Here is a 23,916-nt window from a genome sequence, read left to right on the forward strand (position 1 = left end):
TTTGAGGAGACAGACAGTGTTTATTGTGAAGCTTGTTGGACTACCACAGACAAGTCACTGATTTTGTTCCAGGAATTCCTTCTTCAGTTTATGTTCAGAACTTTGGGATGTAGGGGTGAAGGCATTCCTCAGTCTGGCCAGGTTGAGTGCCAAACGTGTGACGGTTCACAACTGAAAAAGACAAACATTTGTTAAAGAAGATCTAAAGGTTTCTTAGGCACAGGATGTGAGGGACAGGAGGCTAAATTCAACATTTTTCACAGTTGTGAGAAGCAAAAGAGAAACCGAAGGGAGAAGATGTGAATTTTGTACGATGCCTTACACAGGGTAAGAGATGAGAGGTGAATCCACCATACGCCCCCCCAGCGTAGAAATAATATACACAAAAGGTGTGGAGGGATAAGTTTACTCCATATGGCCACAATCACTTTCATTGTGATCCTGGCACCAGTCGTGGACTTTTTTGACACTGTTGTGTTGCTTAGCTAGCTGGGAATTGCTGGTGAAGTGCAGTTCACCAAGAGGATGAGCCCACCCCAGTGGCACTGTCCTACCAGAGTGGGTAGAGGTGGTCAATGATGAAGCATGACACGACCAAGTGTGTGAGACCACCTCTCCTATAAGGAGGAATTCCCAGCTAGCTAATCAACACAACAGTGTCAAAACAGTCAATGAGCGGTGGCAGGCTCACAATCAAAGTGATTGTTGCCATATGGAGTAAACTCACCCTCCACACCTTTTGTGTATATTATTGTTGTACGGTGCCAACATCAACAGGGGGCCAAAGATCGAACACACCAAAGTTAGACATACTGTTGAGATTACAATTGCAAAGTTTGCAAGATGTCAAGAACAGAAAACGAAATGTCACAGACAGAAGCCATCAAGCAGGGAACACTAGAATACCAGGAGATGCTGAAGTCATCAACTAATCAATTAGTTAAGACATCCAGGTCAAGCTGGGAATGATTCTAGGTTAAAAGTTGTCAGCCAGGAGAAATTAAGTTCGAAAGATGTCAAGCGCAGATTAGGTTAGGAGACATCAAGGTTATAAGATGTCAAAGTTAGAAGATATGAAGGACAGAAGACAATATGGTTGGGACACAGCAAGATCTGAAGACTCCAAGACTAGACAACAAAATTTGTTAGCAAAGAAAGTTAACGATATCTAGGTAAGTAACAGTGAAAACAGGTTGAGGCTGGGAGTTAACAAGGTCAAAAGGTGTCAAGGACAGTGACATCACTGGAGAGATCAGTCAGAGCAAATTTACAGCCCCTAAAAAACCCTCAGGGAACCATGTAGAGTCAAGGTACATATACAACAAATTATAACGTGAAGCAAGCATTTCTGCTTCCTTTCCATCATGCATAATCTGGGCTATACAAAGGGGGGGGGGGGGTGTCTACTGTCTTCAAAAAGCTTGTGTTCCATACAGTAGTCATTCACTCTTTCCTCTGTAGGTCCTATCCTCCAATTGAGAAACTTCATCCATCCATCCACTCATCAAGTTTTTATCTGCCCAATCATCATCGTCCATGTATCTTTATATGGGTTCTTGAAAACCTGCCCCAGTACATCTAAAGCACTCCACTTACCCTCCAGTAATACAAAGATCAAATCCATTCATATTTCTCTGTCCTCATTACCTCCCGCCAACTTTCCATAGAAAGGATCTACCCAGCGTCATTCTTCCCATGCTGAGTCTGGCAAATTTCCTAATGTGGGGTTTGGAGCTCTCTCTGTGGATAGTCTACTTATTTAGAGGATATCATCATTCGGATTTTGTTTGCTGCAAGCTCTGGTGCAATTGCTTGTACACAGAGCCAGGTCAGAGCTTGAAGAGGTGTCTGGTGGATAATAGTTATAAAGCACAATTGAGTTTGCTTACTTTTACCTGAGCTGTTGTGCCACCTTTCATCCCAAGATAGTGCCCTGGTGGGTCTGACCCTGCTTAACCCTCTGTACTGATCCAAGGTGCCAACCTGCTCCTGCCTTTCTTGCTCTAGTTGATATTATGCACCCAGGTCTGTCCTCTGTGCTTTCCAAGGGGCACCCCAATCGCCCCACCTCTCCTCGGTCCATGTGCACTTGCAGACTCGGTCCAAAGTTTAATGTCGTTAAAATCTTGGTACACATGCAGGGTCCCCCAGTGCCATTCTCTCCTTTGTCAGTTGACCCTTCTTGCCTGGTCCATCCTCTCACCCTTCTGAGGCCTCAGTATCCTACTTGGGTCACCATCACTGGTTCTATCAGTCCTATGACTGAGTGTGCCCTCTTCCCATTATATTGAAATCTTTGTACCCAACCATGAGCACCCCATGTAGATCCTTCTCTCCTGTATCAATCTCCGCTCCCCACCCAGGGTCAGCACCTTCCTTCATTAAAGTCAAGAAAGGCACTGTTTCCAGTCCCCACTGTGTGTGGTAGGCAGATGTGTTGTGGCTGTAGTAACCTTGTTTTACTTCCATTGCAATATTTAGAATAAGACATGTGAAATCAAGATCAGGACAGGCCACAGTGCCCGTACCCACCTGCAGTGAGGTGGTCATCCTAATTCATCCATTTATCCAGATAAATTCTGTAGACTCAACCAGTGCGACCACATACCCAGGTTGACAGAGACGGGTCCTCAGGTCTCGATTCGTGCCTTTCTCTACTGTAATCACAGCTCCTCTGCTCTCGAACCCTGTCAAAGCACCTGGACTCAACAAGGATGTTCCCAACTAGGATACGGATGAGATAAATATTGCCATGTTGGCTTTGGGCCCCCTTGCCTTTCACAACGTGTGTTGGGGTGGTGTGAAGGATGTTAGTATAGGGCAGGGTAAGGTAGGAACATAATTAATTAGGGCACAAAATTATTCATTGCCCGGTCAGATGCACCAGGGTCTTCTGCGACACAATTCTCGCCTTGCGACTACGTGGAATTGATGTCATATTGTGTACCTGAGAGTGAAGACAGGGTGTGTAAAGTGCTCTGTTGATACTGTGGTCATTGCTATAGGAGAGGAGTCAGTTGTGTTGGTCATCTAGTCGCTAGCTGTAAGATAATGGCGTTGCTTGCAGTGTTTGGTGTGGGATGGTCAGTCACATCTTCTGTTGGTTGATTGTGTGGGGTGAATGCATGGGAAGTTGGCTTTGCTGTTTAGTTGGCTTCTTTGTACCTCCTAACCTGGTCAGGTGCCGCCTTGTGTGCACGAGGATGCAGGCGGGATATGTATTGTGTACTTTTACTATTGTTGGCAGCTGTAACGAGTGTCTTGCAAAGCTGGGGAGGCACCGCCTTGTCATCTACGTGGGCTTGATGCTGTGTTGTACATGCGTGGGTTGTCTAATGTGGTGTGTGTAAGTAATGAGGTGTACTGTTAGGATGTCAGCACTTTGCCCATTAGGTGATTTTTGTCTTGTTTGCACTTGTGAGGTTGGCGGTGGGGCTGGTTTATCTGTCCTCACTGGTGTGGGGGAAGTTGTGTGGTTGGGAAGCATTGCTTTGCTACATAAAGTGGCTTTGCCGCTGTGTACATGAGGGAGTGGGAAGATCTGTTTGGCGGGTTTTGTTGGTGTGTGCGCTTGTGTGGTATTTTGCACTGATGAGATATACAACACGTTTAGCGGTTTTAGAACTAAACAAGTTCTAGTGTATAGCTTGTATGGGATATGCATAGGCCACGCAACAAGGTGAGTAAAGTGAGGGTAGGCGGGATCCAATGTACGCTATATAATCTATTCAGGTTTTATGACTATGTCCGGATTGGGGAACCAAAAGCAGTCATAGCAAAAATGCTCAAACCAGCCCCACTCTCTTATTCTCCTTCTTCTGTCTCTCACTTTCCATCCATCCCCTTTTCTCCTTCCATCCTCTCGCTCTTCTCCCTTTAATCGTTGTCTCCCTGCCACCCTCCTATCCTCTCTTCCTCTCTGAGACTCCTGGTGTCTGCTTGAGCAAGTGACAGAGGCCCTGGGCTTTCAAAACCGGTCACCAAGGGCTCCAGTCCATCGGGGAAATGCCCAGGTAATGAAAGGCCTGTCCGGCCGTCCATCTCTGCTGTTGGATGGGGGTCGAAGCCCAGCCTGGACTGTATCTAGTGAAGGCCCAGAGTAACATGGAAACAACACAGTGACATCTGGAACATGTGGAGGAGCTCCGAGTTGTGCCTGCCTGACCTCACAGAGATGAAATGGCGGTGGGGGGGCAAGGAACGGAATAGGGGTGTGGCTGTGCGTAGGTATTCTCTCTCAGGGAGGGGTGGGGCTAGAGAGAGCTGGACCCAAACCACAGACCGCGATCACATTAGTGGCCTGATGAATGAGTGTCGGGCTGAGCTACAGGCTACCAAACTGGCCTCCGCCATTTGTAGGACAATCCCATCAATCAGTCATTCGGATTTGAGTAGCCCACTAATCGCCCACAGGGTATCTAGGCGCTGGGTCCAGGAAGCCCGGGGGTCTCAGTGGAAGACCATGTGCACACAATATGAGAAAAGGAGGAATAGATGATGCTCCTATAAATTCCAGAGCAACATCTGTTAGGAAACAGTGCTAGTTTTTTTTTAATTGCCCTCACCCACTAGTCATGGCATGCTTCATCATTGGGCTTGCTACAACATCTCCGTGCTGGCCAACGTCCGGGATGGAGCACAAGGTAACGGGGAAGACAGTACAATACACACAGTGCTTAATTTGAGCCAGTGGTTTCCAGTGCGGGGCACCAGCACTTATTTTTGAGGGCCGGCACTTAGTTTTCTGCAGCAAGCATTTACTGCGAGCAAAAGACACATATGGGAAAGGCGGAGAAAGAGAAAAACGAAAATGCATCACAAAGGGGGAAAAAGCAGGGACTGGCTGTGAATGGATTAAAGAGGCCCAAAATGGCTTTAGGATTACGCTGCCTCAACGTTCTGTGCTCGCCCATTTAATTGCAGCAGCCGCGTGTTTCACAGGAGAGCTTTGGGCACCAGCACCTTTTTTATTTACAAATTAAGCACTAAATAGACACATCTAGGGATCTACTCCGCAGAACACACAAATGAAATGGATAAAACTATCTCATGAGGGTCCTACATGGTGGGGTATCCGTATGGAGATACCCCCAAGTTATAGCATTGGGCTCGTATATCCGAGAGGAGTCGGCATCCATGAAACAGATGAAGTATATGAGCAATAGCGCTGGAGGCTTCTAGGTATCGATATGTAGATAAGCATTCTAATTGAATGTGCGCTGGAGTACGTGTCTTTTTCTTTCGTAACAGTGTGGGACTACAGGGAGGCACTCCCACTGGCACTCCATTTTAGGAAAAATCATGAGCGGAACCCGGTAAGCTATATCTTACTAAGCCCCTCAAATAACCTCACAAAGCCTGTGGGTGATGTGCATTTGTGCTGGAGGGATGATAAGGACGTCGAGACAGGAGATTCTGGACTCGGAATCCAGTGTACAATGCATGGTTGAAGAGATTAAATTAGAATCAACCATTGCATGACTATTGTACCTTAAGTGTATGTGTGGAAACACGCAGGGTTCTTGTTTTATTTATTTGTTTCTTTATGTTTGTTTTAGGAATTATTGTGTGTGTTTATTGGTAAGGTCATCACATCCCTGTTCCTAAAACTGTGTTACAGATATGGGGTATTTTGGAATTTAGGCGGGATCTTCCGTCCTGAGGAAGGCTGTACAGCCCTTAAGGGTGCTGCTGAATGGCAGAAACATGTCAACAAATGAGCAGATGACAGGGATGAAGGGGCAGTAATATGCCCACTTCATCACCGTGATATAGTTTTAAATCCTATCCAGGGAGTCCGTGTATAAAGTCTGTGTAGGACCCCAATGAGATAGTTTTATTCATTTTATTTGCGTGTTCTGCAGAGTAGATCACTAGAAGTGTGTTCCATCCCGGACGTTGGCTAGCGCGGAGATGTTGTAGCAAGCCCGATGCTGAAGCATGCCACGACTAGTGGGTAAGGGCAATTTTTAAGAACCTAGCATTGTTTCCGAACAGATGTTGCTCTGGAATTTATAGGAACATCATCTATTCCCCCCTTTCTCATGTTGTGTGCAAATGGTTTATAGAGATGAGGAAGGACGGAAAAGGAGAAGTTCATCCCTCCCCTTCTTTTGTGTTGTGTGTCTCAGTCGAAGAGCCCGGTCTTGAGTCCCTTTCTGAGTTCCTGGAAGGAGGGATATGTCCTCAGGTGGATGTGGAAGCTGTTCCAGGATTTTGCTGCGCAGTACGAGCAGGAACAACCTCAGCTGCGGCAGATGTGGGCGAGGGAGAGAGGTGGAGTGCAGAAGTCTGGAGGATTGGTGGAAGTTCGGCGGTGGTTGATGTACACCAGTCCTTGGTTGTGCAGGGCTTTATAGGTGTGAGTCACAAAACAGCCCATTGACACTTGGAGGTCATCACAGGACACATATTAGGGTGATCGTCTGCTTATTCTAGCAGGGAGCCAGTGTTCAATCTTGTATAGGCCAAGAGGGTTGTAAACAAAATGTATGCCGCAGCCAAAGAGAGAAGGTGCAGAGGTATACAACGAAGGGACGTGCTACTTACTGAAACTAAGGCGCAAATAGTACAACATTTTTGCTCTGCCAAAAACCAAGACATCTCCACCTCCACAATCTGAGGTTCAGGGGTTGATCTGAGACCCAATCCAGTGACCTAGATGCAGTTTACAAGGTCAGACTCTGTCATGGTGGTGCCAGGGACACCCGGATTGGATCACTGCTCACACTCTGTATTTTAGTTGTTAATCTATGACCCACTACGGTGCTCCGGATTTGATTTAGGACAGACTCAGACATGGTGGTCCCAGCCAAACAGGCTTACCTCCGTACTTAGTGACTTGTTTGATGTGTTACTCACTGCCTGGGTCCTTCATCTCTCCCCCTTAATGCCTCAGCCACACTCTCTGGTGGCTCACTCACCCAGGAGGGCATGGTTGGGCCCACTGTGTCCATCATTGCCCCTGTGCCCACATCCTGTGGCCCCACACCCATGCCCAAATGCCTGAGCTCATAGCTATATGGTGCTTTTCTCATGTGGCCCCACACTCCGGTGCACATGACTAGGCTCATGACCTTTTTTTTGCAGTTTTTATATAGAGCAAACTCAACTCGAAGGTATTAGAGAGCTTTACATGAGCACCAGTTACATTACACATGGATAGATTCATTCTTGATCGGCACAGGGACATTAAGTGATTTGCCCAGAATCAAAGGATGTTGAGCCTATGCTGAGATTCGAACCTGGTTCCCAGGCTTCACAGTCGGCAGCTCTGGCAGGTACACCAAATCTTCTCCCTTTGCCCTCAGGCCGGCATCTCTTGCTGTTATTCAGTACCAGCCCTCTCTTGCACTGCCTGGTCCATATGTGCATGGTGTCGAGTACTTCGTACCCTCCTGGGCTGAGCCCATACCCGGTTATGCAGGGAATCGCTCCCAACGTCTGCTTTCACTGGGTCTGTGCCCTCTTTCACTGTCCTGTGCAACACGCCCACCATGAATCCTCAGTGCCACATTCCATGGGTGGCTGCATTCACAGATGCACATGGCTGGGCTCCTAGTTCCACCCAAGGCATACACCCTGCTTTCACGATTACCTGCCCTCCTCGCACTATGTGAGGTTCAACCTGTGTTCACCATTACTCACCCTTCCTTGCACTGTGTAACGTACACACTGCTTTCACAATTTCCGGCCATTCCTCCCACTGTGTGACGTACACACTGCCTTCACCATTACCCAACCTTTTTCACACTGTGTGACGTACACACAGCTTCCACCATTACCTGCCCTTCCTCGCACTGTGTGACGTTCATGCTGCATTCACCATTACCCGCCCTTCCTTGCACTGTGTAACGTATACACTGCTTTCATCATTACCCGACTTTCCTTGCACTGTGTGATGTACACACAGCTTTCACCATTACCTGCCCTTCCTTGCATTATGACATGCTACCTGCTTTCACCATTACCCGCCCTGCCTCCTACTGTGTTATGTACACACTGCTTTCACCATTACCCGTCCTTCCTTGCATTGTGTGACTTACACAAAGCTTTTACCTTTACCCGCCCCTCCTCGCACTGTGTGACATGCACACTGCTTTCACCATTACCATTCCACTCAGTGTGAAGTACACACTGCATTCACCATTACCTGCCCTTCCTTGCACTGTGTAACGTATACGCTGCTTTCATCATTACCAGTCTTTCCTCGCACTGTGACGTACACACTGCTTTCACCATTACCTGCCCTTCCTCGCACTGTGACATACAAGCTGCTTTCACCATTACCTGCCCTTCCTCGTACTATGTTATCTACACACTGCTTTCACCATTACCCATCCCTCCCTTGCACTGTGTGACTTACACAAAGCTTTCATCATTATCTGCCCCTTCCTCGCACTGTGTGACATACACACTGCTTTCACCATTACCATTCCACTCACAGTGTGAAGTACACACTGCATTCACCATTACCCATCCTTCCTTGCACTGTGTAACATAAACACTGCTTTCATCATTACCCGTCTTTCCTCGCACTGTGTGATGTACACACTGCTCTCACCATTACCTGCCCTTCATCGCACTGTGATGTACACACTGCTTTCACCATTGCTCGCCCTTACCCACACTGTATGATGTACACACTGCTTTCACCATTTCCTGCCCTTCCTCGCACTGTTTGACGTACACACAGCTTTCACCATTACCTGCCCTTCCTCGCACTGTGACATACAAGCTGCTTTCACCATTACCCGCCCTTCCTCCTAATGTGTTATGTACACACTGCTTTCACTATTACTCGCCCTTCCATGCACTGTGTGACAAACACACTGCTTCCACCATTACCTGCCCTTCCTTGCACTGTGTGACAAACACACTGCTTCCACCATTACCTGCCCTTCCTTGCACTGTGTGACATGCACACTGCTTTCTCCATTACCCATCCTTCCTCGCACTGGGACGTACACTACTTTCACTGTTACCCGCCCCACCTTGCGCTGTGTGACATAAACACTGCTTTCACCATTACCTGCCCTTCCTCGCACTTTGTGACGTACACACCTCTTTCACGAATACCTGCCACTCTATCGCATTGTGTGATGTGCACACTGCTTTCACCATTACCTCCCCTCCCTAGCACTGTGTGACATACACACTGCTTTCACCATTACCTGCCCTTCCTCGCACTTTGTGACGTACACACCTCTTTCACGAATACCTGCCCCTCTATCGCATTGTGTGATGTGCACACTGCTTTCACCATTACCTCCCCTCCCTAGCACTGTGTGACATACACACTGCTTTCACCATTACCTGCCCTTCCTCGCACTTTGTGACGTACACACCTCTTTCACGAATACCTGCCCCTCTATCGCATTGTGTGATGTGCACACTGCTTTCACCATTACCTCCCCTCCCTAGCACTGTGTGACATACACACTGCTTTCACCATTACCTGCCCTTCCTCGCACTTTGTGACGTACACACCTCTTTCACGAATACCTGCCCCTCTATCGCATTGTGTGATGTGCACACTGCTTTCACCATTACCTCCCCTCCCTAGCACTGTGTGACATACACACTGCTTTCACCATTACCTGCCCTTCCTCGCACTTTGTGACGTACACACCTCTTTCACGAATACCTGCCCCTCTATCGCATTGTGTGATGTGCACACTGCTTTCACCATTACCTGCCCTACCTTACACTGTGTGACATATACACTGCTTTCACCATTAATCACCCCTCCTACCACTGTGTGATGTACACATTGCTGTCACCTTTACCACCCTTCCTCACACTCTGCAACATGCACACCGCTTTCACCATTCCCCGCTCCTCCTCTCACAGTGTGATGTACACACTGCTTTCACCATTACCTGCCCCTCCTCGCACTGTGTGAGGTACACAATGCTTTCACCATTACTCGCACTGCACGACGTACATGGTGCTGTCACCATTACCCGTCCCTCCTCTCAGTGTGTGATGTACACACTGCTTTCACCGTTACCTGCCTCTTCCTTGCACTGTGTGACATACACACTGCTTTCACCATTACCATTCCACTCACAGTGTGAAGTACACACTGCATTCACCATTACCCATCCTTCCTTGCACTGTGTAACGTAAACACTGCTTTCATCATTACCTGTCTTTCCTCGCACTGTGTGACATACACAAAGCTTTCACCGTTACCTGCCTCTTCCTTGCACTGTGTGACATACACACTGCTTTCACCATTACCATTCCACTCACAGTGTGAAGTACACACTGCATTCACCATTACCCATCCTTCCTTGCACTGTGTAACGTAAACACTGCTTTCATCATTACCTGTCTTTCCTCGCACTGTGTGACATACACAAAGCTTTCACCGTTACCTGCCTCTTCCTTGCACTGTGTGACATACACACTGCTTTCACCATTACCATTCCACTCACAGTGTGAAGTACACACTGCATTCACCATTACCCATCCTTCCTTGCACTGTGTAATGTAAACACTGCTTTCATCATTACCTGTCTTTCCTCGCACTGTGTGACATACACAAAGCTTTCACCGTTACCTGCCCCTTCCTTGCACTGTGTGACATACACAAAGCTTTCACCATTACCTGCCTCTTCCTTGCACTGTGTGACGTACACACAGCTTTCACAATTACCACCCCTTCCTCGCACTGTGTGAAGGTCATGCTGCATTCACCATTACCCGCCAATCCTTGCACTGTGTAACATATACACTGCTTTCATCATTACCTGCCTCTTCCTCGATCTGTCTATCATGTACACTGATTTTTCCATTACCTGCCCTTCCTTGCACTGTGTGACGTACACACTTCTTTCACAACTACCTGCATCTCGCTCGCACTGTGTGACGTACACACTACTTTCACCATTATCTTCCCTTCCTCACACTGTAACGTAACCACTGGTTTCACAAATTACCTTCCCCTCCTCCATCTGTGTGATGTACACACTGCTTTCACCATTACCTGACCCTCCCATGCACTGTGTGACATACATACAGCTTTCATCATTACTCGCCCATCCTACCACTTTATGTACACACTGCTTTCACCATTACCTGCCCCCTCGCACTGTGTGACGTACACACTGCTTTCATCATTACCCCTCCCTTCCTCGCATGGTATGACATACACACTGCTTTCACCATTAACCTGCCTCTTCCTTGCACTGTGTGATGTACACACTGCTTTCACCGTTACCCGCCCTTCCTTGCACTGTGTGACGTACACACTGCTTTCACCATTACCTGCCCTTCGCACTGTGACATACAAGCTGCTTTCACCATTCCCACCCTTCCTCGTACTATCTTATGTACACACTGCTTTCACCATTACCTGCTGCTCCCCGAACTGTGCGACGTACACACTGCTTTCAAACTACCCACCCTTCCTCATACCGTGTGACGTACACACTGCTTTCAAACTACCCACCCTTCCTCATACCGTGTGACGTACACACTGCTTTCCCCATTACTCTCCCTTCCTCGCACTGTGACACTTACACACTGCTCTCACCATTGCCCACCCTTCCTTGCACTGTGTGATGTACACACTGCTTTTAACATTACCCGCCCTTCCTTGCACTATGTGACGTACACACTACTTTCACGACTAACTGCCCTTCCTCGCACTGTGTGACATACACACTGCTTTCACCATTACCCGGCTTTCCTCGCACTGTGTGACGTACACACTGCTTTCACCATTACCCGCCCTTCCTTGCACTATGTGACGTACACACTGCTTTCACAGCTATCTGCCCCTCCCTCGCACTGTGACATACACACTTGCTTTCACAATTACCCACCTTTCCTCACACTGTGTGGATTACACACTGCTTTCACCATTACCCGGCTTTCCTCGCACTGTGTGACGTACACACTGCTTTCACCATTACCCGGCTTTCCTCGCACTGTGTGACGTACACACTGCTTTCACCATTACCCGGCTTTCCTCGCACTGTGTGACATACACACTGCTTTCACCATTACCAGCCCTCCTTTGCACTGTGACATACACACTGCTTTCACCATTACCAGCCCTCCTTTGCACTGTGACATACACACTTGTTTTCACCATTACCAGCCCTCCTTTGCACTGTGACATACACACTGCTTTCACCATTACCAGCCCTCCTTTGCACTGTGACATACACACTTGTTTTCACCATTACCAGCCCTCCTTTGCACTGTGACATACACACTGCTTTCACCATTACCAGCCCTCCTTTGCACTGTGACATACACACTTGTTTTCACCATTACCAGCCCTCCTTTGCACTGTGACATACACACTTGTTTTCACCATTACCAGCCCTCCTTTGCACTGTGACATACACACTTGTTTTCACCATTACCAGCCCTCCTTTGCATTGGGTGGCATGCAAGCTGCTTTCACCATTACCAGCCCTCCTTTGCACTGTGACATACACACTTGTTTTCACCATTACCAGCCCTCCTTTGCACTGTGACATACACACTTGTTTTCACCATTACCAGCCCTCCTTTGCATTGGGTGGCATGCAAGCTGCTTTCACCATTACCAGCCCATCCTACCACTGTGAGATGTACACACCACTTTCACAATTACCCACCTTTCCTCGCACTGTGTGGATTACACACTGCTTTCACCATTACCCGCCCTTCCGTGCACTGTGTACGCGTACACACTGCTTTCACCATTACTCGCCCCTCCTCGCACCGTGTGATCTGGTTTATCACCTTTTGGTATATTTATTAAAAAATAAAAGTAGATTAACAATACATTATTATTTAATAGTACACACTTTCAAAAAAATGAAAATACTTTAAATATCTTTTTTTTCTAATTTTCCATACCAAGGTATTTCACCCTGCAGCTCGTTCACACTCAGTGCTTCGCTATATTCATATGTTATACAAACCGGCAGGTCCTACGACATTTTCTCTCGCCCTGCGTCACCGCATCAAACGTTTAGTGGGACGTTTCTTTAAAACTGAATATGTCTCGTGGACGTGTAAATAACACGGGGCAACCGAGGGGCGCGTTCGTGTATGTGCCGAGGACAGATTATAGCAAACAGCTGTGTATGTGCTCAGTGGCACACAATCACACGCAGCCGTGTAGGTGCAGAGAAGAGACTATGGAACACGGGCATGTACGTGCTCAGGAGCACACAATCACACACGGGGATGTATGTGCTCAGTGGCACACAATCACACGCAGCCGTGTAGGTGCAGAGAAGAGACTATGGAACACGGGCATGTACGTGCCCAGGAGCACACAATCATACGCAGCCGTGTAGGTGCAGAGAAGAGACTATGGAACACGGGCATGTACGTGCCCAGGAGCACACATTCACACGCAGCCGTGTAGGTGCAAATGTGTGAGACTATGGAACACGGGCATGTCCGTGCCCAGGAGCACACAATCACACGCAGCCGTGTAGGTGCAAATGTGTGAGACTATGGAACACGGGTATGTCCGTGCCCAGGAGCACACAATCATACGCAGCCGTGTAGGTGCAGAGATGAGACTATGGAACACGGGCATGTACGTGTTCAGGAGCACACAATCACATGCAGCCGTGTAGGTGCAAATGTGTGAGACACACGGGGATGTATGTGCTCAGTGGTACACAATCACACGCAGCCGTGTAGGTGCAAATGTGTGAGACTGTGGAACACGGGCATGTCCGTGCCCAGGAGCACACAATCACACGCAGCCGTGTAGGTGCAAATGTGTGAGACTGTGGAACACGGGCATGTACGTGCTCAGTGGCACACAATCACACGCAGCTGTGTAGGTGCAAATGTGTGAGACTATGGAACACGGGCATGTACGTGCCCAGGAGCACACAATCACACACAGCCGTGTAGGTGCAGAAATGAGACTATGGAACACGGGCATGTACGCGCCCAGCAGCACACAAGCACACGCAGCCGTGTAGGTGCAAATGTGCGATATTATGGAACACAGGAATGTACGTGTCTAGGAGCACACAATGACACACAGCAGTGCATGTGTTAAGGGACAGACTATGGAACACAGTTGTGTATGTGTCCAGGACCACGCATTGGCACCAAGCAGTGTGTGTTTGGGCTAAAAGACAGATTATGGAACACAGGAGTGTATCTGCCAAGACGTAGAATATGGCCCAGAGCTGTGTGTGATCCCAAGGATAAGCCAAGGCCCAGAGCTGTATATGTTACTAGGGGCACTCAAGAGGACAGTGCTGTGTATGTTCCCGACAGCAAGCCAAGCCTCAGAGCTGTATATTTTCCTAGGGGCACACAGTGTCACAGAGCTGTGTGTGATCCCATGGGCAAGCAACCCATGTGAGCTGTACATGTTCCTAGGGGCACACAGTGTCACAGAGCTGTGTGTGATCCCAAGGGTAAGCAAACCCTGTGAGCTGTACATGTTCCTATGGGCACACAGTGTCACAGAGCTGTGTGTGATCCCAAGGGTAAGCAACCCCAGTGACCTGTACATGTTCTTAGGGGCCCTCAAGAGCACAGAGCTGTGTGTGATCCCAGGGGTAAGCAACCCCTGTGAGCTGTACATGTTCCTAGGGGCACACAATAGCACAGAGCTGTGCGTGATCCCAAGAGCAAGCCAAGCCTATGAGCTGTATATGTTCCTAGGGGTAACAACAGCACAGAGCTGTGTGTAATTCCGAGGGTAAACAACCCATGTGAGCTGTACATGTTCCTAGGGGCACACAGGGTCACAGAGCTGTGTGTGATCCCAAGGGTAAGCAGCCCCTGCGAGCTGTAGATGTTCCTAGGGGCACTCAAGAGCACAGAGCTGTGTGTGATTCCGAGGGTAAGCGAAGGCCCAGATTTATTTATGATCCAAGAGGTACACAACAGGACGGTGCTGTGTGAGTTCCCAGTGGGCAGGCCATGGAGGAGGTGGGGTGTTCCTTGGGGGCAGTATATGGAGGAGGGGGTGTTGCTTTGGGGCAGGGTGTTGCTTGGGGGCAGTATATGGAGGAGGGGGTGTTGCTTGGGGGCAGTATATGGAGGAGGGTGTGTTCCTTTGGGCAGTATAAGGAGGAGGGGTGTTGTTTGGGGCAGTATAAGGAGGAGGGGTGTTGTTTGGGGGCAGTTCATAGAGGAGGGGGTGGAGGACTGTGAAAGCCGCTAGAGGCCCTGGAGGAAGGGGTGTTCTTTGGGGGGCAGTACATTGAGGAGTGGTGTGGGAGTACCCTGGCCCTGGAGGAGGGGGTGTTCCTTGGGGGCAGTTTATGGAGAAGGGGCTGTGTTTCTTGGGGCAGTACATAGAGGAGGGGTGTGTACCCTGGAGGACCGCTGTGAAAGCCGCTAGAGACGGCACATGGCGCAGGCCCCGGAGTAAGCTTCCTGGGGCAGAGCATGGGATGGGGGGGTGGTGTTACTTCCAAGGGGCGGGCCCTGGCGGAGGGGGTGTGTACCCTGGAGGACCGGTGTGAAAGCCGTCAGAGACGGCACATGGCGCAGGCTCTGGAGGAGGAAGTGTTCCTTGGGGCAGTATTTGGAGGAGGGGGGTGTTGCTTGGGGGAAGTACATAGAGGAGAGGTGTGGAGTACCCTGGCGGACCGCTGTGAAAGGCGCTAGAGATGGCACATGGCGCCAGAGGAGGGGGTGTGTACCCTGGAGGGCCGCTGTGAAAGGCGCCGGAGACGGCACATGGCGCAGGCCTTCTTGTGCTGCCCGCTGCAGTGCACAGAGCACAGCTATGTGAACTCCTGGTCGCAGGACATGAAGGCCTCGCCCCACTGTGTGCAGGGCCACCTACTCTCCCAGTGGCAATGCACAGTCCAGAGCTGTCTCATCCCCATCTCGTCCCTGTTTTGAAGATCTTAAAAAATGTTGGTTGTTTTTGGAAATAATGTTGTTAGTAACCTTAACAATCCGCATTCCTCTCCCTTTCTGCTGCCTACTAACCCCTTCCATGTGCCCTGCTTCTCGTACAGTGTACTTTCGCATTATGTGCCAGTGTGATGGTTGTAAAATCTGAAGCTCGCCTCCCCACCATCTTGACCAAGCTAGGCCCCTTGGAGGGGGTCTGGGCTCAGTTACTGGTACACTGGTCGCAGGGGCCGAGCCTGGCAGACCCCAAGTCTAATGAGCATGGACTTGCATACAATGTTCACCCAATAGTGTGCACTAGAACAGTGGTTCCCAACCTGTGGTCCGGGGACCCCGGGGGGTCCGCGAGAGCCTAGAAAATTAAAAAATATTAACAAATATTGATAAATTAGGTCCCCAGCTTCCAGTAATGACTCAGGCGGGGGTCCCCGGATTCCCATTATGATTCAGTGGGGGTCCCTGGGTTCCATTAATGTTAAAGTGGGGGTCCACAGAAATCAAAAGGTTTTGAACCACTGCACTAGAATATCTGAATAATTCACCCAATCAACGCACATGCTTCTCTCCACGCCCCTCCTCCCCTTATACCGAACACTGTGCTGCGGCCCTCCCCCCCTCACCCCCCTTACAATGGTCCTTAAGGAATCCGGCTCATCCGGGACACCGTGCACCAGTACGGACTTCCCCCTGGAAATCACTGTTTACAGCTCTGTGGGTGCACTTGGTCGGCCCAACTGAAATACACCAACACTACAACTCCCATCATGCACCAGGATGTTAAAGGAATCCCCAGCGCTGGAAAACGGTGCTGCTGATGACGTGGAGGTATCTGGTCACATTACATTCTTACCAAACTCCTTCCTGGGAATGGGCTTGTCGTTCCACTCGAAGGGCCCCCATCGGGTGCCGGGGTGCAGGTACTGGGCCGGGATCGTTGGGTCGTACCAGCAGGCCTCCCTCAGGTGCTGTGCGTAGGCTGGAGGGAATAAGCAGATATATGACATGATATGATATATGATATGCCCTCTCCTGATTCCTCACCCCGGCGCTGGGGAGTGCGAGACGCGACTCTGATGCACAGATGTGTGAATGGACAGCAGTGAGAGTTACATGGGGCCTGAAGGTTTTATCAAATAAAAACTCTGCAGCACGAATGCGACCTCCCATTGGAGCAAATGTCCTTCTTTTTGACTTCACAGAGGTTTCAAGATTGCCCCTTGAAATCAGCAATCGTAGTTTTTCAGATCTAACCCTGAAACCCGTTTGTAAATTCCATATTTACAAGTGTTTATTTTTCCAACATAGCAGAAGTACAAATGTAATTGCTAACATTCTTACACTTTATATTTCGAGAGGTAACGCACCCGCGCCCCCTATGAGAGAACCCCCTTCTTCTACAGTCCGACCAACTGTGGCATTGACTTGTTTCCGTTTCTGCACTTGAAAGATATTTACTCCTACCCATGGCAGGAGTAAATCTCCAGCCGAGTAAAATCTTGCTCCGCGTAAATACTTTTACGAGTGAAAAATCGGTTTTGATCAGTTGCAGCAATGGCTTGGCCCCGCTTCAAAAGGTAAACATCCTCTACCCACGATTTTGTGTTCGTTTGTAATGTTTAGAGTACTTTAAAAGGGCCATTAAACCGCGACCAGGTTACCTCATCCCCATGTGACGTCAGACGCCCGTGGCGATGACGTCATATCACACCACGCGCCCCGTGACTCCACCTGTGAATGGTGCCAGAGGCGAGCGCCTGAGTCCTGCCGCGTGCACGGCTGCTGTGTCACTGCAGGTGAAGGCTTGGCCTGGAGCGCCATCTACTGCCACCCACCTGCAAGTACTCATGGAAAAGCCTGGCTACAGCTTGCAGGTCAGGCAAACTCGATAAACGTCATGCACAGGGGATTTCATGCGATAATGTGACATATGGTATGTCAGCTGGGGGCGGTGCATCACAACAACCTGCCTCGCAGCAACGGTTCTGGGGGCCACTCGATACCTATGTCTAAAAGCAGTAGAATGTTGCAGCCGCTGCGTTTTACCCATAATAGTGGATTTTCCCCGTAATCAATCCTCTGCTCCATAGTTTGCAGATTTGATCACAAATAAAATGATGTTTCTAACTCAAAAGGATCGACAGTTACTAAAAACACTGCAATGTGTGTAGCTAAGCAGTGGAGGGAGCTTCTCAAAATGAACAGGTCACCATTCAATAGCCTGGTGCTGTATTTGAGTGTTAAACTAGTGTGGTGGAACCTTACCCCGGATTGTGTGCCCATGAGGGTTAAAAAAAAAAATAAAAAAAAATGTAGTAAAACGGTCACAAAATATGCTGCGTCGCACCACGTAATTTGCCTTTTCTGGCCACATAATTAGTGAACTCTGCCAAATAATTCGGTCTTCCTCGGTCACATAATACCTTGGGCCTTGCGTATTTCACACACGCGGCCTGAATTATACTTTTCTAGCGCCGAATTTGCGTCATTTTTTGACACAAAAGCGGTGCAAACTTAAAAAACAATTATGGCCCATATTTATACTTTTTTTGTGCCACATTTGCGTCATTTTTTGATACAAGTGCGGCGCAAAGTTACAAAATATAATTGTATTTTGTAAGTTTGCACCACTTTTGCATCAAAAAGGGACGCAAATGCAGCACAAAAAAGTATAAATATGGGCCTTATTTGGTAAGTTTGCGCCGCTTTTGCGTTAAAAAAATGACATAAATGCAATGGAAAAAAAGTATAAATCAGGCACTTGGTTTCACATAAGATGTACATGTCCGTGTACGTACTTCAATAATGATTATAAAAAGCATGGCTGCTTTTCCTTAAAATGTAATCTTTTTTTCTAAAGTTTACCAAGTGTAGCTCATTCCCTTTCATTTCTTGTGACTAGTTTATTATTGCAAGAAAGATTCTATTTTGATAAGATTTGTTTACAATTTCGGTGTTGGTATTTTTATCAGTTTATTTGTTAACTGCAATAAAACATTTTGAACTTTAAAATAACTCACTAACTGGGCAAATGTAAAATTCTGCAAGTAAAATAATAGTAGCCTGATCTTTATCCAGTGTTAAAAGTCTCAGGTCTGCTGTTTCTAAGCACTGAAAAAAAATGAGATGTGACTATTACCCAAAATCCTATACTCAAGCCACCGGCAAAGGAAACATGAGTCTATCTTGCCAAGATGCAAACTGGAGTTACCGATAAAATACTGCATTTTATTGGTGGAAAGCATTTAGGCCCATATATATACTTTTTCTGCCCCTCATTTGCATTATTTTTTTTTTATACAAAAGTGGTGCAAACTTACAAAATACAATTATGGGGCATATTTATACTTTTTGGTGCAAAACTGCACTAATGCATTTTTGCTTCAAAAAGTTTTGCACCAGCTTGCACCATTCTTGAGCGTCAGCCGAGCACCATATTTATGGAATGGTGCAAGCTGGCACAAAGGGTAGGCTAGTGTAAAAAAAAATGACGTTAGCTAGGTGGGGGTGGCAGTATGGGAGAAGGGGGGTTTGCACTAAAAAATGACGTTAGTCAGGTTAGAGGTAAAAAACAAAAAAAAGACTAACCAACCTAGCATCATTTTTTGGCGCAAAACCATCCATACCACATGACTCCTGTCTTAGAAAAGACAGGAGTCATGCCCACCACCCCGCAAAGGCCAGCACAGGGGACCAGGGTCCCTGGGCATGACCATTGCAACCAGTGCCATGTAGTGGGAGCCATTTCAGGACCCCCAATGGCACTTAAAAAAAAAAAAAAATACCTGTACTTACATATACTTACCTGGGATGGGGTCCCCCATCCTCCGCCGTCCCTCTGGTGTTGGTGGGGGTGTCCCTGGGGAGGGCACCTGTGGGCTTATTCCATGGTGTTCCACCATGGAAATAGGCCCACAGGTCCCCTAACGCCTGCCCTGACCCAGATGTTAAATAATGGTGCAAAGCTTGCTTGACCCCTCCTTCTCCCCCGTGCGTGATTTTAGCACAGGGGGATAAATATGGCACTAAGGCCATAGAGTCATTTTTTGCACAGGAATCCCTACCTTACATCTCATTGGCGCAAGGTAGGTTTCCACGTCCAAAAAATGACTAACTCCATAACTTTGGCACTAGACGGGTCTAGCGCCGAAGTATAAATATGGAGTTAGTTTTGCACAGAATTTGCGTGAAAAAAATGCCGCTAATTTGGCGTAAAACAAGTATAAATATGCCCCTATATTTTGTAAGTTTGCGCTGCTTTTGTATAAAAAATGAAGCAAATGTGGCGCAAAAAAATATAAATATGGTCCTTAGTTTACTCTGACATGCCTCAGACATACCCAACGTTTGCTACAAAGTGTATGGACGTTGCACAACGTTGATCGCAATAAAGTTTTGCTGAGAAACTTTTACAAGGGAATCCACCTATGGACATTTTCCCCTTAAAACATTTTTCAGCTGGAAGACTTTCTGGCGAAAAAAGTATTCTTTGCAGCGTCTTCTGCCATAAAGAAGCATTTTGCTTACAAAGTTTTTCAATGTTTACAAACTTAGCAGTTTCAAAAGGTCCTAAAATTTCATGAACTTTGAGAAATGCTGCGTCTATGCCATCAGCTGAAATTCTTCCAAAAACTGAGTGAGGCTTTTTTGCAAGAGCCTTGTTCAAATAATATCTTTCATACCATTTATATAGCACCTTTTTCAAAAGGTTACATTTTTGAAAATTTTAAGAATAATTCGGAGAAAGAGTTTGGAACTTTGCAAAACTAGTTTGTTCAACCACTTTCTTTTTTAAGCTTGGTCAGGTCTGTGTAGTTCACATTTTTGGGAATGTTTTTTTTAACTATGAGATAGAGGTAGAGGCCACTTTGCCCACCTTCAGGGGATTCAAACAAAATTCCTTTATTTTCTTTTTAAAAAAAATACCAGGGAGATTTGTGTTTGTTTTATTTGCATTCAGTTAAAAGTAACAACGAGGCTGTAGTCATTTCGGTGTAAGGAAATTGTAATAGTTACGCTGAAAATATTTATTAATATGTGGAAAGTAAAATACAATGATTTCTTTATTGCTAATTAGTAAAAAGCAATTTGAAGCTGAAAGGTTATTATGAAAAGAAATACTTCATACATATTTAATTGCAACAAAAGGCTGGAGGAGAAAACGCTGCAGTATTTGCAAGAACCACCAAAGTTGCAATTTTTAGTTATTTTAGAAATATTTAGTCAAAATTGTAAAAAGTACCAATGTAGATTTACTTGTGTGTACTGCAAAGGAACAATATAAAGAAAGGCAACAAGGCAAAAGAGTTACCAATTAAAAATCGAGATAGAAAGTGTAATAATTGTATTTGGATTTAGTGATAGTGACAACCGGGCATGAATTGGGTTATCCTTCAGGAATGAGGTTTAACCCTCCTTGTGATGACACTCTGGAAGGCACTGCCAGGGAGCTTCAGTCACCTGATCAATTTTAAAAAGGTCTGCAGACACCCACACATGACTCGCCCCTTTGCCAACATCACTCACAAAAATACAAGGTACCCTCCTTACCGTGCGGCACAGACTTCAGCTCACGCCTCTTGTACCAGTCGTGCCAGCGGTTGTAGGCCTCGCGATTGTTGCCATTGGTCAGCCCTGTGTACCACACCTGAGACTGCGCATCTCTGCCCAGGGGCGTGGTCTTCCACCTCACCGCCTGCTTAATTATGGGGGCGTTGTTGGGTCCTGGCAGGGTGATGACTTCATCGCTGGGGGGTGTAAGGACATGACACTTAGAAGGTGCCTTTACATCAGTCGCTCTGCCCCTTGTAACATCGACTTAAGTGAAGACCTGGTCCCACCCCAGTGACAATCATAACTGTGGCAACATTTTTTTTTTTTTTACAATACACACAAACACAGATGGAAGCATTGGGTTTAATGCCTGTATTTATTCTTTAAAACTGAAATAAGTAGTAGAAATCAGGTTTCCATTTAAGTTACTCTCAACGGTGTGGATCATGAGTGCCAGGCCAGAGACTGAGACCCACAACTTGTAGAGTTTACAAGAAAGAAACAAAAGGAGGTGTTTGTCTAATAAAACCTAAATGATGCAGATGGCCACGTTTTTGTACTACAGCGCTAACGTTCTCACAAAAGTATTGTTGTATTACAACAACATATATCACATATCCCTTACGTGCTTTCAAGTGTCAACATGTATTTGTAAATTACACCTGGAAACCCTACACACCCTTCCCATAGTAAATCTGATAGTTTTTTACACTTTCTTAAGCAACCCGCATTGCTTATATTTACTTCAGCGTGGCAGATCCTAAATGTCTTCTGCCCATGCAAATGCAATATCTACCGACCTGTTTTTAGGTCTCACCCGCCGAAAACCTACTGTGGGCGATGTCTATAGTGAGCTCTGGCCCAGCCCACTGCTCACCATTGGCTGGCTTTCTTGTCAATCTCATTTGTTTGCTTCTTCCGCCTCTCGTTTGTCCTTTCCTTGTACCACAGCCTGTTTACCTCCCTTTTTGGATGGACACTTGTATCCTTCCACTGCTCGCATTCAGGGAAGCGCTCTGAAACCTGTCCCAGCTGCTGATCCTTCCAGCTGTGAAGTGTCATTCACACATGGCCCTCGCTGGTACACTTCTTTTCAAGAACTCCTTCTATGCAGGGCCTGCAGAAAGCGACGCACTGAGTCTAAACAGCATTTGCTCAGGTATGGGGGCCCGTCTCGGCTTTCACGTCACTGCAGAGAGAGACTGCTCTTCATCGTGAAGCGTGGATACAGATTACTGGACCTCCATCTCTAATTCACATCTCACAAAACACTATAACGGAAGTTAAAAGGACCCACAGGAACCCGGGCAGGGACGGATCAAGAGGACGTTTCACGAGAATCTAGAAATGCTCGGCCATGTAACCAAAAGCAGCAAAGGACGGATGTGCACGGACATCTAATGCTCCCTGTACCAGCGGCGTTTATAGTGCAAGTCCACACAAGTGGGGGTGTTTGCCAAATCTCTTTTATAGCACTGGATACCTTAACTGAGCCTGTTCCAAAGCATCCGGATGTTCACATATAGCAGACTATAGGAGTATGGAGATTGTGAGGTATAAGATGCCCTTTTAAGTTACTTCCTGTGCATACTTGACTGGATCAAGGTGGTGCCAGCACGCGGAAAGGGCGTACCCCAGCCACAGTAGATGGATATCGACTGAGATGGCTTTCCACAGCCTCGTCAAATCCGTCTCTCTTCTAGAGAGAAGGGGCGTCGTTCTCGAGGGAAGTGTCGAATGAAACTCAGAATAACTCGTCCCAATCCACTAAATGCTTATCTCCACCAGGCCCTCCTTGTATCCCCCTGTCCCTTGGTACCCCGCCCTTCCACACATACACCCCCACACCCGGAATTAATTTGCTCCTCGGGTGCACCGCCAACCATACTTTTAGTCCCCCACAGCCCGCTCCAGCGCATTCTGCCAGGAGGAGCGAGATCTTTTGTATATACCTGTTTAAAATGAAACTTCTATAGCGCTACAAAGCCCGCGGGTGCGCGGCCGGCGCTGTGTCCCTGCTTACGCAGTTGTCAGCGCAATGTTCACGAACAGCCTATCTTCAAGGGGTTGGGGCAGGAGTAAAGGACGCCGACTTTCCTACCCCAAGTAAGCTGCATTCACTCCTTTCTGGAGAAACCTATGTTTAAGTGGTCGAGAATCGAAACCTTTGACCTTTTACCTCTGCTACGGCGGGCCACTTTGTCCTACGGGGAAAAAACGCAAAAAAGCCGTGCCTTGCAGCAAGCGCTTCATTGCCCCACATTGGAGTAGTAAGCGCTATATAAATATCTCAACACAATACATAACTGCAAGCGCTTTCCACTAAGCTCCAAAGCATCTGACCTGTTCAAGGGGGCCGGGAAGTCGACCTCCAAAGTCCTGCGCGGGATGGCCCCCGGGTCCCGGCAGTCCAACCGAGACATGCCCAAACGCCCCCGCCTGTCTGCCGCCCTTGTCGGGGTCCAGGTGCCTTCTAAGTGTGACAGGCAGAGAGGAGCGGTATGG

General features: G+C 47.6%; 1 protein-coding gene across 1 annotated transcript; it reads right to left on the bottom strand.

The window, feature by feature from the left end:
* On the bottom strand, nt 1-23,916 carry TEKTIP1 (tektin bundle interacting protein 1). Its single transcript, XM_069216722.1, has 4 exons — nt 23,755-23,916; nt 21,409-21,605; nt 16,712-16,837; nt 1-171 (listed from the first exon to the last, which is right to left on the bottom strand). Exons 1-4 carry the CDS (start codon nt 23,832-23,834, stop codon nt 95-97), a joined length of 480 nt encoding a protein of 159 aa, XP_069072823.1. The 5' UTR covers nt 23,835-23,916; the 3' UTR covers nt 1-94.

This window comes from Pleurodeles waltl, chromosome 12 (genome assembly GCF_031143425.1).
Source record: "Pleurodeles waltl isolate 20211129_DDA chromosome 12, aPleWal1.hap1.20221129, whole genome shotgun sequence".
NCBI lineage: Eukaryota > Metazoa > Chordata > Amphibia > Caudata > Salamandridae > Pleurodeles > Pleurodeles waltl.